This window comes from Mytilus galloprovincialis, chromosome 8 (assembly GCF_965363235.1).
Source record: "Mytilus galloprovincialis chromosome 8, xbMytGall1.hap1.1, whole genome shotgun sequence".
In the NCBI taxonomy this organism is placed as follows: Eukaryota; Metazoa; Mollusca; class Bivalvia; order Mytilida; family Mytilidae; genus Mytilus; species Mytilus galloprovincialis.
Window position 1 is genome coordinate 88,186,623 of NC_134845.1, and position 18,610 is coordinate 88,205,232.

The window sequence follows — 18,610 nt, forward strand, 5'->3', positions numbered from 1 at the left end:
ACTACCTACTCTTATGCTGAGCGTTATAAGGTTCCATCTACAGTAGCGTTTGAACATAACATGCTTAATGCAGATTAGGACGAGAACATGTAATAGCGACATAAATATGTACCCTGCTTTGTATTAAGTCGAAGCACTGAGCAGAATATTCAATGTGCTGTTATAGGGTAACAGTACACAGATAAATACGTACTCAAGTGGAGTAAGATTCTTTTACACAATCAATGCAGTCCTATATCCCTCTCTAGTAAGATACAAGTTTGTTTTATTACTTTTGAATATAATTCCTGTCTAAATTGAAATATCATCCACAAGAAAAAAACAAATAATGAATTCAAAAAATATTTTATCTTAATAAATAACAAATGTTTATCAATTATAAAAAATGACAATGATATCAAAAACAATCATAAATGAAATAACAAAAATGGAATAACAAAAATAACGTATCACATTAAAGCCCATTTGTTCAATATACAAAATGCGTCACTTTAATATTGTTATTGCACATAAAACTATATATTATCGAGATATATCTACATCCACACCAAAAGCACTTCCTGTGGACAATACTAGGTCCACATTCGTCGTATTCCTGTTTAGAAATCCACATCTGTCCAAAAGTTGATAGTGATCCTAAAATAGAGCCTCCAATCCATACCGAGTACTTCCGTTCTGGGGCGGCAATTATTTTGGTTTTCATCGAATTCGGGATGATGGCATCCATTTCTTTTTTCAACCTATCTGCAATTCCTGAAACAAACAAATAACATAAAGTTAACATGATTTACCCATATTTTTACATTTTGAAAACTAATTAATTCTACCTGTATTTATAAAAAAAATTCATATTATATACTTATTATTCTATTGTGGTTTTTTTAGATTAAAAAAAATATCAGTTTTGTTGTACACATTTCTTTCACTCTATCTTTATCTCTACGAGAATGCTATCAAATTGCTATTTCAAACAACAATATGTGTGTTCGATGTCATTTTGCTCCGCTCGCAATATTTCATTGTTCAATGAACCGTTTAGTTTTGGTCAGTTTACTGTTTTTCAGTGCAAATGGGTTAAAAAAGAATGTGTCGGCTATTATTTTTTGATTTTTTTCTTTTTTGAATTCTAGTTCTTAGTAGCACATACCACTTCCCGACCTTCTTTAGCGACCCTCTTTGATTGGTATAACTACTTACCTGGATACATTGTTGAACCACCGGACAATACAATATTATTATATAGATCTCGTCTGATGTCAATATCTGTTGACGTGATTGAGTTATGGAGCATCTCGTGTATACCGGCAGCCTCCATTCCAGTAAAAGATGGCTGAAACAAAACTTCCGGACATCTGAATCTTTCGTTTCCAATAGTGATTACGCCACCATCTGGAAGTTCGTAGCTCTTTTCTATTTGAGAAGATTTGGCAGAAGCATCTAGTTCTTGCTCGAAATCAAGAGCAACATAGCACATTTTCTCTTTGATATCTCGGACAATTTCCCGTTCAGCTAAAATAAGAAATAAAAATTGTCAAAATCAAAGTCATTCAAAGTTACATTAACAAATAGTCAGATGTTTTAATACTTTTAGACTTCCGATTGTATGAGTATATTTAGTTCTTCTTCCTGTTATTACAGTGTGTTTCTCTTTGTTTTCTGTTGGTCATTGATTATAATAATATTGTATTTCATTTATATCTAACCGATCGTGAATATTCATGAAATATTTGCAACTGGACTTTATGTATGGAAGATTATTTTTAAATATACTGCTACTATATTACTAGTAACTATTTTCTGTTAAGCTTATCCGAGAAAAAACTATTTTCCTATATTTTCTTGATCTGCTTGCCACTGGACATTCTTTCTATATATACAAGTATCTTCATAAAATATTTTCAACTGGACTACATTCAAAGACGATCATTTGTATAAATCTGTTTGCCACTGGACATCATCCCTATATACAAATGTATATATTAGTATATTAATTATGTGGTTTGCTTTTAAATCAGCATTTTGTATAAGAAATCATGTTAAAACTACTTACAAGAATTACTAAAACAGTATCCTCTTTCACGCAGTATCCTCTGTAAGTAGGCTGTCAAGTCTCGTCCCGCGAGATCTAGTCTTTTAATGGCATGGGGTAAAGCATATCCTTTAATATAAACAACAAAATTATGTAACATTGTTATTGATTTTAAGGAAAGTGTGATTGTTTTGCTTCATTTGATTCAAGCTGCAATCATTCTGTGTATTCGAAAAGTTTATGCGGAAATTGACAACTTATCAAAATGAAGGCATAGAAATCAAGAATTTAAAAGAGAACCTTGAATCACATTTCTCCTGCAAATATGAACGATTGTTATTTGATAGATCATTTGTGTGATGTCACAATTAAACTGACTCCGTAAAACGTTACATGCAATTTATTATGATAAAATATTGTTTTATTTTGATTAAGTAAAATTCGTTGAATTGAGTGTCTGACATTTTATAGTATTCAATCAAAAATATTTACACGTTTGTATAAAGGAAAATTGCAAAAATATTGTCCAATGATATTTCAATGTGTTTACCTTCATATATAGGTACGACATGAGAAACTCCATCTCCTGCATCAAACACGATTCCTGTTGTTCGTCCTGATGCATACAGGGATAAAACAGCCTGGATACCGACGTAAAATGCTGGTGTGTTGAAAGTCTCAAACATTGTCTGAAATCAAAAAAAAATATATATCTCATTAAATCATCAGTAAATTTAAAAATACACGGATTTCTCTGTATCATCTTCAATTAGTTATAATTCCGATATGATTCTTTTATATCAATTATATTTTGAAATTGGTATTCAAATTCAAAGTGATTCATGTTTATATTAAAGAAATTTACGAATGTCGTCCAACATCGTTAAATCGACATTAGAAACATGAACCATATATTTGAATTGAGTTGTCTCCCGTTAAACGTGTTTAATGTCACTATAACAGAAAGGGACTAACTTAATAAATACGAATGAGCGTATTTTTGGAAAAAGAAATGAATTAAAAAAAAAAAACTGCGGCAGCCGATAGTTTCCATTCTTTAAAGTTTGAAAAAATGTTCCAAAGACAAATCTAGTAGCTTCTGAATCATATGATACGTTTAGCGCATTCGTTCATCATTATTCGTATCTAATACTTCATTTCTTGATGTGTTACAACAACAGTTCACTCAAGGACACCATTGTTGATACGTAAAATGTCTTTCTGATAGTTGTTTATAGATAAAAGCAACAGTAGTATACCGCTGTTCAAACTCATAAATCGATGGACAAAAAACAAAATCGGGGTAACAAACTAAAACTGGGGGAAACGCATTAAATATAAGAGGAGAACAACGACACAACACTACAATGTAACACACACAGAAACGGACCAAGCATCAGACAAAAACCCACGAAAATAACAAATATAACATCAAAACCAAATATATGAATTTGGGATAGACAAGTACCATGACACGTCTTATCGCAATGTGAATTTACACTCAAAAATAAGACAAAACAAACGCATTCTGGTACAGGATTGTGTAAATGTTCGCTAACGTCGCCAACGTCGCCAACATTTACGAAATCATTACTGTTCGCCAACGTCGCCAACGTCGCCAACATTTATGAAATCAATACTGTTCGCCAACGTCGCCAACGTCGCCAACATTTATGAAATCAATACTGTTCGCCAACGTCGCCAACGTCGCCAACATTTACAAACTCATTACTGTTCGCCAACGTCGCCAACATTTATGAAATCAATACTGTTCGCCAACGTCGCCAACATTTACAAACTCATTACTGTTCGCCAACGTCGCCAACATTTATGAAATCAATACTGTTCGCCAACGTCGCCAACATTTACAAACTCATTACTGTTCGCCAACGTCGCCAACATTTACAAACTCATTACTGTTCGCCGACGTCGCCAACATTTACGAACTCATTACTGTTCGCCAACGTCGCCAATGTCGCCAACATTTACAAACTCATTACTGTTCGCCAATGTCGCCAACGTCGCCAACATTACCAGCATTTATGAAATCAATACTGTTCGCCAACATCGCCAACGTCGCCAACATTTACAAACTCATTACTATTCGTTAATGTCGCAAACGTCGTTAACATTTACGAAATCATTACTAATGACATTACTGTTCACCAGTGTCGCTATCATTGCCAACCTTTACGAAACCTGTACTGTTCACTAACATTTACTGTTCGCCAAGTGTGCGTCAACTTCATTGTTCGCCAACCTTAACATATCATAATAATTATTGTTTACCAAGTTCGCCAACATTGTTTTAAATTTAATGTTGGCCAACTTACTGAAGTTTGCAAACTTAGCCAAGTTCGCCAACATTTATTTTTGTATCTTTTTATATTCACCAACATTATTTTTTATTTACTGTTAGCACAGTTTGCAAAAAATATTTTTTATGTTTTGTTTAGCATGTTTGAAAACATTAAATTTAGATATAAATATATTATTATAACTTTATGGTGAAAAATTAAATTCGGATTTTGGCCTTATGTATCCGTCCTTGTCTCTGGAAATACACAAGTTGTCAACATCCGTTTTCTCTAACTTTTCCAAACTCCCCGGCAGTTCCAGTTCCGATCCGCATACGGGCCCGAATACTACTCTACACTAATCACTGCCTTCGGCTTTTTTCGTAGCCCGCTCTTCAAGATGTTTGACCCGGATTGACCTTTTGTTGCTACTGAAGCCAAGATGGCTGATACTTAAGCTTCAGATAATAATACACCCGTTGTGTTCTGAAAACAATAGTTGTAAGCTAAAAACAAAAATGCATATAATCAAAATAATATAAATAATTGTTTATTCATTAGGAAAAAAAAATTCTTCACAGTATGCAGTAGAAAATCATATTTTTTGTGTTTACGTTTGTCGTCTGCACGTATCGAATGAGCAGCTATCAATATCAATCATAGGCCTATACAGTACACTGAAATCATGATTATTGCAAATAAGACATAAACGTGTGCAGACGATTTAAGTCTTCACGATTAAGCTCCAGCCCGCTGCCCAAAGACAGTACCAGACACAGTTTTGGCAGTAAAAATGCTGCGATATTTTAAATTTACTGACAAGAGCTTTTAGAAAACAATAAAAAAAAATGGATTTGAAGATATTTTGTAAAAGACTTATTTCCGTTTATCTAAGACAAATTTGCACAATTAATTATAAAAAAAAGGGGTTATTTATGTCACATACAACATATGACTTCAAATATTAATGTCAAAACATAGGCCAGGGTTGTAGCGAACAAACAAGGATGTATTCCTGCAATAGAATATGTACTTTAAATATAATACAAAAAACAACAGTATTGCATTCCATTGTTTTCTTTTTATGCTATAGATGTTTGTGAGATCATTAGATAGAAGTGAGGAAAAGAAAAGGAAATGCAATAAAGAAAACAAAATAAATTAGGTATTTGAGTTTTTATAAAATACATCATTTGTTTCTGATATTGTTTGTTATTTGCATGTATTAATTTCTTTATCAAATAATGAAAAATTGCTATTAAAATGTATCTCGACTTGCAGTTGAATTAAAAAAGAATGCGCAATATTTACAATTGCATTATGAAGGAGCAAGCAAGTTATGTGTTCTAATACTTTTTGAAGTCAATCTAAGATTTAAGTTTATAAATATATGTGTCGCACAAAAATACTCAAAATATGTCATTATTCCTTTAAATTTAAAGAATATTTGAAGAAATTTGATAGATGTGTGTGAAATATGACTCCCTTTCAACACTTTTATATTATTTCTGTCATATTTCAAAAATGCACTTACATATACCACTATCTTAATTTTTCATATATATATATTAAAAAATAGTATATTGCTTTTATTTCAACATAAAACAAAATATTATTAATTATACTCATCCTTATTTCATTATAACTTTCAGCTGCATCTACCAGAGGAACTCAATAATTTAGCTTACAACAAGTACAAAGTCATTGATTTAGTTTCTTTATGGATTAATACACTTATTGCTAAAACATTGATAAGAATGACACTTTCAGAAATTATGAAACAGCTTTAGAATTCATCAGATGAAGTCCATGATTGGTACATCAAACATTAGCAAGTGTAAGTATCTTTACTATGCAAAAAAAAATTATGTGTATACTGTTAAAAAATTTTGATGCTGATTTTATTGTGTATGTATATATGTTTATTGTGTTAATATAAAATTATGTTGGTCACAAACGGTAAAGTTTATACGACAATAAAATACTTGATTTGAGTATATAACAAATGAATCATGCCAGTTTAATTTGATTTATTTCTGTGATATTGAAAATTAACTTTTAAATGTCTACAATGTGTATATCATTGAAGTATATTTCAGTAAATAAAAAGAAAAAAGTTTACTTACAAATGATCTGCTTAGCACAAAAATGGTTATATTACTTTCACAATCTGATTGAGTTAATCCAAAATTTAAATGCAAAGGGTAAATTTACATAATGGCATGTTTACATTACTATATATTTTAACTTTCTTTTTTATAATAGTTCTTTTCTTTTAAAACAAAATTTATTAGTTGTTTAAAAGATAATCATATAGCATATAAAATGCTAATTTAAGGCAATAACCAGTTTTATTTCTTTCTTCCATCACATGTTCCAACACAATTTAGTTATAAATATTCAGATTTAAAATATTAAAATATGTGTTATTATATTTCCAGATCATCAATATCTCAACATGAATATTTGAAGAAAATCTAGTTACTTCACAAGCCTTGGAATCATGATATGGACATCCACATAAATTGAATCAACTTATCACCACGGGTGACCAATAAATTCTGACAAGACTATAAATGAAGTGAAAATTTAAATGTATACAAAATGGTTGTATTTTAAAAGTTCTGAACATTTTTAATTTCCTTTCATTGTTGTTTATTAAAACATTGTCTTCATATTTTTGTCAATCACTAGCCAGTAAACACTAAAGTTGCGAGCTTGAATCCAGCTCTTGCATGTGAATTTGACTCCAAACTTAATTGTGTAGGATTGTCAGTTTTCCGATCAAGGTCAGTGCTTTTCTCCAGGCACTCTGGCTTCCACCACCAACAAAAACTGATAGCCTCAATATATTCAAAACGTTGCACTTTAAAGTAACACTCAAACAATCAAATTCATATTTCTGTCATTACCATATTATAATTTTCAAGTAAAACACACTTACTGCAAGGTCTCTAAATAAAAAGATTAACCCACATGAAAAATATGGGACATTTCAATGTAGAAAATTAAGTCTTATTTATTTAAGGAATGACTGATGGAGTAAAGGAAAAAAGTTCCGGAACGGAAACGATCACTGTACGGAGTTTGTAACTTTTCCTGGAAATTGACCGCTAACTTTTTATTGAGTCTTACTTGGTCATGTTGATGCTATAGAACATTATAATGCTGTGAAATGGTATACAGTATGTCCCTTAAGTTATTTTTGTAAGTTTCAAACATTAAATACCTACTAAAAAATTGAATTAAATTTGAGTACAAAGGTGATCACATTGACACATACTGTATTTTTAATTTAAATTATTTGCGAATATCCATGACCAGCAAATTCAAATTCAAATATATTTTATTGCTAATCTAAGCGCCCACAAGGAGCAGAACAATCAACATTAATTACATACAAATGATTACAAGTGATTATGATTAAGACACAATGTTATAAAAAAAAAAAAAAAAATTATTAAGACAAGTAGAAGAATACAACAAGCACAGTGTTTAATAATATAACTAGGTTAAAAAAGGGGGGTCACTGGACATTACTATATATATATATCATTTAAGGAAACTTTCCCATATGAGGATAAATTTTCCAATAATTCTCTGAGTTTCTGGAGTATGAAAATATCTTCAGAGGACATTAGCCAAATAAATTGTGATTTAATATCCAAACCAATAAAATTTTTAAACCGTAGTTTTATTTTATTTAAAAAGTTGAAACGAATATTTGAATGTTTTTGACACTGAAGAAGAAAATGAATTTCATCCTCAACCTCAGTACCACACAATTTACAGATACGTTCTGACACCGTTAGATTTTTGTACCTTCCCCTCTCAATTTCTAAATCGTGAGCACTGATACGGAATTTCGTTAAATAATGTCTATATCTAAAATTTTCCTGCAAAAGGTAATTTTCTAAGCAAAATCTGCTTTTAAAAAGTCTATAAGTTCTAAGCTTGTTACCATATAATTTATTGCCTCTGAAATCATTATTAAGCTCAGTTTGCCATATTGAATCATATTTTGATTGCATCTTTTTGCATAAATAGATTTTTTAACTTAATAAAACCTTCAAAAATAGGACATATACGGCAATTCTTTTGGATCGAAGCGCTCTAGGTGTAGGCAAATATTTGCCGTTCCCATAAATAAACGCACTAATAAACTAGCGTAAAAGAACGGAGCAAACTGCATTAGTGACATGCTTAAACTATTTAAAATAATGTATTTAGACAGTTTTGGATGAATTTGAATGATAATTTATTTATATGTCTTATATTATGTACAATAAAGGGCTTTTGCCACATTTTAGCATCATTTGTGTATGTTTCCTTGTGATGATTTTCGGATTCACAAGCGTGTATTTTCCCGTAAAATGCTTACATTCTAACGTCATTGTTCTATGACGTCGGGTATCTCATTCATAAAAAAGCATATGACGTGGGAGTACAATCGGAACAGCACTGGCAATATATTCATATTTTACCACAGGTGTGTACTCAAAGCGTTTGAAGGACGTCATGTTAGAATAGAGTATATATCTGCCCAGTTCACCCATAACTGCAATATTTGTTGCTTTTTTACTTACTCCAAGTATAAATTTACAAAAGCTTAAATGAGCGTTCTCTACTGCCAGGTCTCCACATAGTTTTTTTGAAATAGTTATCCCCTTGAGTGTTTAGTTTGTGAAAGTTAATGTCACCCCATATTTCACTGCCATACATGTACAATAAGACTGATTTAACTGTATGGTCAAAAACATGAAGTTAGTGTTTTTAGCATGTTTTAACTTATAAGAATATTCCTTTTTACTACTATTACTATCAGACCACTCAGGGACGAAATGAGACATTTTTAAAAGGGGGGTTCCAGCCTTCACCTGTTCACGCTTAACTTTTGAGTCCACAAGCCAGACACTCAATTTTTTGAAAATTTTAGTTGGATTCTGTTGGCTTGTAGAGAGAATTTTACAAGCCCGAGAGCAATTTTACAACCAATGCCGTAGGACTTGTGGTTAAGCTTGAAGACTGGGGTTGCCAACCTAGGATAAAAGGGGGAGGGTCCAACTAAATGTTCCCATTTTAATGCAGTTTGTCAATTTAAAACCCCCACCCCCCTTGACGACAGTAAACTGGTTAATATAAAATAAATTAATGTTTTTGTTTTAAAATTATTATTTATTTCTTTTCTTATTTTGCTAGTATTTTTTGGCTTTTAAACTAGCCTTGAAACATGAGGTTGGCGGATCCAGAACTTTTCCTAAGGGGGGCCCGTTGGATGACCTAAGGGGGGCCTGCTCCAGTCATGCTTCAATGATTCCCTATATAATCAACCAAATTTTTTCCACAGTGGACAGGTGTAGTTACTGATAGTGTCAGAGCTACTAAGTATAACAACTCAATATACATTAGGATTAAGACTAAGTTTAGTAAAATGGGGGAAACAGTTAAAGAATTGTGATATATTACTCTTTTTAAGGGTAAATGATATTATGTAAAGCAAAATTATATTCGGGTGAAATTTGATCCGGTGGAAAAAATGTCACAGTAGTTGTTCTTATTTTTTTATCCGGAGGAAAATATTTTCCTGGGATATTTTTTCCTCTGCCGTGAAATTCTATCTGGGTAGTTAACTTATAGAATAGTTATTAGAAAAAACTTATCCTTTAAAAATACTATGAAATAATAATAGTGTATTTAAAATAAAGCGAAATTGTTAAAAAAAAAATGTATTATAATGAGAAATAATTTCACAAATTATCCTTGAAAAAATTTCATGAACATAAGGAAGAAAACCAGAAGTAATTTCAAAGATCGTAATTGTAAAAATAATATCATGATTAAATAAGGTTAGTGAAATACATGTATAAGTGAATTGTTTTCAGATCTTAGTACAAATATAAATTTAAAAGTAAGGTAGAAATATAGTTGCATTACTACTGTAAACAGTAATAGAAGAATTTGCTTATGATGATATTTTTAACTATATAAATAGTTTTGTCTGGGGACAGAGATGTAGTTGTTGATTATATGGAAATCAGATAAATCATAGCAGAACAATATATTGGAACAAAAGCATGTTTAACAGCTGGATAGTTTTTACCTGTGAAATGTTATCTGTCTTATTAAATCAAGTTGTAAGTTATCTTTTAATATAAATGAATATATAAAAAATAAGATTCAATGAAAAATTTCACTATAAAATAGATTTAGAAATATATTATATTAATATCTTTAAAATTTAAATAGCTCACAATTACCTCCCTTTGATAAATTATGCAAATTTGGTCTACCTTTGTGAAACATTTTATAATTATAGTCGGGTATATATTGATTGTGAATAACTTACATAGTAGTTAATGGAACTCTATTTTACACGGTTCTGTGAAATATAGTACGGCAAATATATACCAGTACATACTATCCGCATAACACAGATAGATTTTCACTCCTCTGGAAAAAATCAACCTGTAAAATATTATGCCTGGAAAAAAATTACCCGGACAAATTATCCTCAGGATAAAATATCACAGAGGAAGAAATAAACCGTTACATTTACACTAAAACTTATATTTTTTAGCATGATTTATAGAGTAAAAGTTATAGTTTTGAAGGATAGAAACTTAGAGAACTTATAAGTTAAAATGAAGGCATATATAGAAACATAAATGGTGTTTATAATTTTAAACACATTTATTAGGTCTTTCCACTTTTCCGTGGAAAGACCTATTGGTTTTCTTCTGATTATTGTTATTTTTTTCCGGCTAATTTTTTTCCTTCGCTGTTTTTTTGTTTCGCAAGATGTCGCTTAGATTTTTGGAATATCATATCGAACAGTTTATACGCTTTTGAAACTGACCCTGCTTAACCGAACACTTTCTCATATAAGAGTTATCTCCCCAAACACTGTTTTTCTTGTTATCGCTTAATATTCGCAACCTTATTTATTTTACCAAATTGCTCGTTATATCCTCAGGATGATTTGATTAATTTTGACCGAAGCTATCCGGAGACTCCATATGAGAGTTATTTCCCCTTTTATATTTGATATTAGTGATATGCATTTTTAACTGGAAAACCATAAGTGTTAGAGGCCTAGGGTCTTTTGATTTGAGGTCCTTGGTCCCAAAAAAAGAAAATGAGGTAAAGGTCAAAGGTCAAGGTCATGATTAAAATTTTGATTTTGGCTTGTTATCTCTTATTTTCAGAAATCATATGAGATATCGACAAAATATTTTCACAAAATTGTTAGTTACGACATGTCGTAACACATAAATCTTAGTCGAAAGGGTACGTAGATGTTCCAGACCATATGAGTATTTGGACGGTATACGTATACTCGTTAGGTCCGACTATACGCGTACGGTCGGACCGTATGAGTATACGCGTATGGTCCAGTACGAGCTGACCATACATGTTATTGGATCATATGGTTTAAATTTAAACAAACATTTATCACAATCTTTATTTTTAGTTTTACAAATTGCTATTATTACAATTACTAGTAGATAGATAAAATGAACAAACGAACAATTGAAATTAAATATTTGTTTAATTGTATATCTGAATCCTGTTTTGGTACTCTTGCCCAAGGTGGCACTTGCTACCACAAGTAACGTAATATTGTTTTCGTTTACATGTTTGCAGTTCATGCATGTTCCTTTGCATTTGCATTTTTTTGTAAAGTTGCTAAATATTCTAAAACAATTGTCCTTCCACATTATGTTTACTTACGATATCTTCGATTTCAGCGATCAGAACTAAATGTATTACTGATCGACATGCTAAATACAAGAGATTAACAGATTTAATTAGCGTGAATTTTTGAAATAGTTAAAATATAAAGTTTTTATTTCAATTACCATTGAACTTTTTTATATTAATTTGAGTGTTAAGTTATGTTGATCTGCTATATGCATTTGTATCTAATACACTTCACCAACTTCCTAATATCAGTCAGACCGTAAGCGTACGGTCCGACCGTATGAGTATTTTGAAAAAGTACGCATACGGTCCAGACCGTACGCGTACGGTCCAAATACTCATACGGTCTGGAACATGGACATTTGGCGCGAGTTTTCCCCCTTTTTATATCTAATATCATATGTATGGCAATATAACTCATTAACAATATAAAGTAGAGGACTAGAGTCTTTTTATATGAGGTCCTTGGTTTATACTTAACAGCAAAGAAATTATAAAAATTTAATAAAAGAAGATAGGATGACTTTTTTACTTTCAAAAGTTAAAAAATCTGAATGTTTAAGGGACGTAACTCAGCCAATATTATTTTTAAAATATATTTAAATTAATATTACTTCTGCAAGTAATTAAAAATAACTTGTACAAGTATTACTCCTGACTGACGTATTATGGTTTATCATTGAAAGTTTGTCCGTCTGTGTGTTCGTTCGTTTTTAACATGTTGGACATTAACTGAAAAATGCTTTAACTAATATGCATAAAACTTTGGTAAATTGTTTATATCTATTGACGTGAGTTGCTTTTCTTTTTATAATGATATACTGGATTTACCGTTTCCTACTTTTATTTATTAAAAAAGGGGAGATTCTCCAGTTTACAGACAATAACCTTAAAAATAATTTCACCAACTTGCAAGAAACTGTGGTGAATTGTTTAATTCTATTTACATGAGCTTCCTTTTGATTTTTATAAATTTTATACTACATGTATACCTTTTTTGATTTATGGGGTTTAATTCTATAAAAAAAGGGGGATTTTCCAGTTTTCGGACAGTAACTTAAAGATGTCAATTTAAATTGTTTATATCTATATTGTTGTAAGCTTTCTTTTGGTTTTTATAAATTGAAGATTTTACGCTTCCGAGTTTGGACAATATCCTTAAAGTGCTTAAAGCAGTTTTTATTATTATGATGACTTATTTTTATTTATTAAGATAACCTCCCTTTAGTTTTTTTTATAAATTTTTGATGAAACATTGAGAAGTTATTGAATAAAATTGAGAAAGGAAATGGGGAATGTGTCAAACTGACAAAAGATTTACTAAGTATTGCCCAACAGCATACTAAGTATTGCCCAACAGCATACTTAGTATTGCACAACAGCACAGTGTATTGCACAACAGCAAGAAATCTTTAGTTGAATATAAATTGAATTTATACAATGTTCATTTAAAATTGTCTATTTACATGGTTTACTTTAACAAAAATATAATCTGAAACTTGTAGGTAAAATTTTACCAGACATGGCTACAATAATAATTGGAGTATGTATTTTTTTTGTAAAATATGTACTCTGACCCTGTCCGCCTGCCAATGAAGATGGCAGACATGGTAAAAAAAATAACACAGTGTAAAATGCAATTTTGTCTATCATTTAGTTATTAACTGTAATGAATTGAGATAATCTGACAAGAGCAATGTTGGAGAGTATGTGTCCTCTGTAGAATATGCACTTAGACTAAGGTCAACAACACGGGCTCTTTAGAGCCTATAGTTGTTTTAAAGTTAAAGAATTGAATGCTTTTTACATTTTTTTTATGCAGATATATAATGTTACGAAGTTATAAATGTCTGTCATATGTACATGTCATTGACCTGATTTTCACTGTTGAGTTACTGCTTTTTATTTTAAAAGCACTTGTTACATTTTATAATGATGTTTAAATGGCTGTTAGCAGGCTGGTAAGTCTTTTTTGAAGATTTTTGTATTCCTTTTTGGAAACTATTTATGGGCTATAGCTATTTAATTATAAAAAATGTAGCACTATTTAGTTTCTGGATAGGTTGCAATTGTTCAACTTGATTAAACTATTAATTTTTAGAGATGGTATTAGATTTGCATGATTTTTTTTCTCACAAAAGATGGTCAAGTATATATCCCTTATATTCCTAAGTATTGAATGAATTTGTCATTATGAGTTTTTTATTTATTCTTATTTTTACGGTATATGTTTTTTTTAATGATTTGAATGTTGGCAATTTTAAGGCAAACAGGTGGTACTTGTTTGAAAGACTCTTAAACTGTAGAACAGGGGTACTTGTTAAAATCATTTGGAAGTTGTGGAATTTGGCGAACAGGATTATGGGATTATATCTATATATCGATATCCCTTCTGAATAACTAGGTTTTGTTAGCTTTGAGGAATGACAACATTTTTGTGTTTTGTATAGTATATTACCATAAAAGGTTGGTTATGAAATACCTAATTGTCCTGAACATGACATATAAGATGTCTGCATGTTGATTTATTTATGAATTATGTCTTTGTATCAATGATGAAATTTAGTTAATGTAATAACTAGTCAGTGATAATGAAAACCCTGGTGTGAGATTTTTTTAATTTAAATTAAATGCATTGTTACAAACACAAGCGAAACTAAGAAGATGTTATATTTAAATAACATCAAATATATTTTAAGTTGGCGAACCTTTATTATGTTTAGATTTGGCGACGTTGGCGAACAGGGGTACTGTTAAGAATGTTGGCGACGTTGGCGACGTTGGCGAACAGGGGTACTGTTCAGAATGTTGGCGAAGTTGGTGACGTTGGCGAACAGGGGTACTGGTTAGAATGTTGGCGACGTTGGCGACGTTGGCGAACAGGGGTACTGTTTAGAATGTTGGCGAAGTTGGCGACGTTGGCGAACAGGGGTACTGTTCAGAATGTTGGCGAAGTTGGCGACTTTGGTGAACAGGGGTACTGTTCAGAATGTTGGCGACGTTGGCGACGTTGGCGAACAGGGGTACTGTTCAGAATGTTGGCGACGTTGGCGACGTTGGCGAACAGGGGTACTGGTTAGAATGTTGGCGACGTTGGCGACGTTGGCGAACAGGGGTACTGTTTAGAATGTTGGCGACGTTGGCGAACAGGGGTACTGGTTAGAATGTTGGCGACGTTGGCGACGTTGGCGAACAGGGGTACTGGTTAGAATGTTGGCGACGTTGGCGACGTTGGCGAACAGGGGTACTGGTTAGAATGTTGGCGACGTTGGCGAACAGGGGTACTGTTCAAAATGTTGGCGACGTTGGCGACGTTGGCGAAGCGGGTACTGTTCAGAATGTTGGCGACGTTGGCGACATTTACGAACATTTCCCCAATCCTGTACCAGCCTGAACAAACGACGCAACGTTAAAATGTAACACACACAGAAACGAACTATAATATAACAATATATAGAAAGAATCATAACTTTGGGATGTCGATGAGCAAAATGTAATTAAAGATTCTTTTATTTCTCTGTTGATTTAAACAATTAGTTGCTCTACTGTACCTGTGTCATTCGTTCTCTGTTTGCCTTTGGATTCATCGGTGCTTCAGTCAACATAACCGGATGTTCTTCAGGTGCCACTCTGAGTTCATTATAGAACGTATGATGCCAGATCTTCTCCATGTCGTCCCAGTTAGTCACTATTCCATGTTCGATGGGATATTTCATGGACAGTATACCTCGTTTACTTTGGGCCTCATCCCCTACATAACAGTCTTTTCCTCCCATACCCGCCATTACAATCTGACAAAATAAATAAGGTTGGTTGGATTTATATATACGTAAATTTTAGCGATTTACATCGGTTTCAACCTATCATTAGATATTAACGTTGCATCTTAACAACAAACAGTAATTAGATTTTTGTTTGAAGACATCTAAATTCAATAAATACAAAGCAAAACAAATGATTTTAAGATCCTTTACTTCTATGACTGCTCGAGTTATCTTAAAAAAAATCTATCAGAAAATTCAAACATTTCGACGTGCTGTATCATATCTTAAAAAGTGTCAAGACAAAAGCTTCAAAGGTAAATGAACTATTATACATTTACCTGATATTTTGGTCTTCCAGTAACTGCGGGGAAAACGGACCTGGGTGCATCATCTCCGGCAAATCCAGCCTTAACCATTCCGGAACCGTTGTCAATAATTACTGCGCTGATGTCTTCGTTAAAACTCATTGTTACTTTTTATTAACTGTAATTGAAAAGAAATTAAATTAAAATATAAAAATACGATAATTTAAAACCTTAATTATGATAACAGCTATTTATCAATTCAAAAGTGATTCCATGTTTTCTAAATGTATTTTTTGTTGTTGCAAAGAACGATTCATTTCTGCTTCATTGTACATGAACATACGATTTTCAACCTCTTAAAGCAAGATGATATCAATAGGAAAAGACTAGACAATTTATTACAATTGGTCCGAGTACACAGTTATCGTCCTTTGATTTTCGTTGTCCTCGTCCTTTGATTTTCGTTGTCCGAATATAGTCCTTAGTGTGGACAGTGTGTTACTTGCCAATTTTTGTTATACCCCTTCCAAATTTATTTCTCCATGTTTTATGCCTCATATAGCAAGTTGGGGGGTGAAATGACACTGTAAAAAAAGTTGGGTCATAAATATTAATGTAAAGTAGTGATTAGGTCCAGCTGAAAAAGGTCAAAAATTAGCACTTCGGAAGCTGTCAAAAGATTTCAAGACCCCCTTAACATAAGATTGTCCATATTTTGAGTTAGAGCTGATGAAGTTTTCTATAATTTTGATATAATTTGTCCCAAAAGTAGTACAACACACTGTAAAAATATTATTGGGAAAGCGCAGGTGGGATTTTTTAAATTTTCATTTATTGTCTAAAAGAAATGCACTACGAAATAACTGTGTACTCGGACCAATTTAGGCACACGTTTGGTGCTAATAGGCAATTACTTTGCAAATTTGCATAGACTTTAATTCTTTACCAACATCGAACATCTAACAAAATCAGAGTAATTATTTTTGGCAACAAATGCAACATGGTGAGATTATAGCTTAACTATGCTAAAAACATTTTTTTAACTTTTCGTAATTCGTATTTTTTGTGAAAGTCAACTTTATTAAAGAATTAATCAATAAACAAAGAAAATAAAATGGAACTTACTTGCTTTTATTCCTCTTACGATCTCTTTCGTGTTTAAATTTGCTATGATTATAATTTGAAAATTTTGTCATATTTATACCTGGGTAAAACTTTTTCTGAGAACTCAGATTAAATTAGAAGAAAAGCGTTAGTAAGCTTGTATTAAGGGTTAGTCATCGAAATTAAACAATACCAAAGGAGATTTCTATATGGGTTGATATGTATAAACATAGATTAAGATAAATATAACCTGTCGTTTAACCGGTTAAAGGGACCTGTAACTGTAATAGCTTAAAATAGACAATGATTTATCAAATACGAAATCCTATTTTTAGAGAGGACATTTAAATAAAGTCGAATTAGAATTACGCATACTTTGTGTAGCAACCCTAATTGGGACGTTTGTCCAGCTATTTCATATAAACAAGGTTGTGAAATACGAAATTTTTTAAACAGCTAAGAAAAAATAAAAACTATAAATGCCATTTTATAATAATCTAAACGATCACAAATCACACAGAAACATTATTTACAGCAACACTGTCATTTTGTTCAATGTAAAAGCATAACATTGAACAAAACACGACGGGTGCCGCATGTGGAGCAGGATCTGCTTACCCTTCCGGAGCACCTGAGATCACCCCTAGTTTTATGGTGGGGTTCGTGTTGTTTATTCTTTAGTTTTCTATGTTGTGTCGTGTGTGCTGTTGTTTGTTTGTCTTTTTCGTTTTTAGCCATGGCGTTGTCGGTTTGTTTTAGATTTATGAGTTTGACTGCCCCTTTGGTATCTTTCGTCCCTCTTTTATGGAAAAGAAAGAAAAGTGTGTGTCAACAGCAAACAATTTTAATTTAATACAAAAAAAGAAGATGTGGTATGATTGCTAATGAAACATCTCACCACAAGAGATCAAATGACACAGAAAAAAAACACTATACATTGTAGGTCACCGTTCGGCCTTCAAAGGATGAGCAAAGCCCATACCGCATAGTCAGCTATGATAAATGTCCACAAAATGACAAATGTAAAACAATTCAAACGAGAAAAATAACAGCATAATTTATGCAAAAAAAAAGAACGAAAAACAAATATGTAACACCTGAACAAGCGACAACTCCTGAATTACAGGCTTCTGACTTGGTACATACATACAGAATGTGGCGGGGTTAAATGATGCAAAATAAACTTTACTATTATTAAACTTTCAGATGTATTAAATATGATTATAAGTTATATAACCAATACGTCGTTCACATTTGCCATGATAGGAGATCAATGAAAACCCAATAATCGTATGTGTAGAAATAAAATTGAGTGCACACAATCTTGCTATTGAAAAGGGGCGAAATTTAGAAATCTGAATGTAGGGGGGCCAGTGAAAAAACTATATGAATTAAGTTTTTTAATCCTAC

At 31.9% G+C, this 18,610-nt stretch overlaps 1 protein-coding gene and 1 long non-coding RNA gene across 2 annotated transcripts; one reads left to right on the plus strand and one right to left on the minus strand.

The window, feature by feature from the left end:
• Nucleotides 1-466: 466 nt before the first annotated feature.
• Nucleotides 467-17,350, minus strand: LOC143042763 (actin, cytoplasmic-like). Its single transcript, XM_076215222.1, has 7 exons — nt 17,222-17,350; nt 16,130-16,274; nt 15,579-15,818; nt 2,580-2,718; nt 2,051-2,158; nt 1,198-1,509; nt 467-753 (listed from the first exon to the last, which is right to left on the minus strand). The coding sequence occupies exons 2-7, from the start codon at nt 16,256-16,258 to the stop codon at nt 470-472; spliced, it is 1,212 nt and encodes a 403-aa protein (XP_076071337.1). The 5' UTR covers nt 16,259-16,274; nt 17,222-17,350; the 3' UTR covers nt 467-469.
• On the plus strand, nt 4,671-7,001 carry LOC143042773 (uncharacterized). The gene is made up of 4 exons (XR_012968114.1): nt 4,671-4,827; nt 5,420-5,491; nt 5,979-6,163; nt 6,768-7,001. It is a non-coding gene; the product is annotated as an uncharacterized LOC143042773 (long non-coding RNA).
• Nucleotides 17,351-18,610: the final 1,260 nt, after the last annotated feature.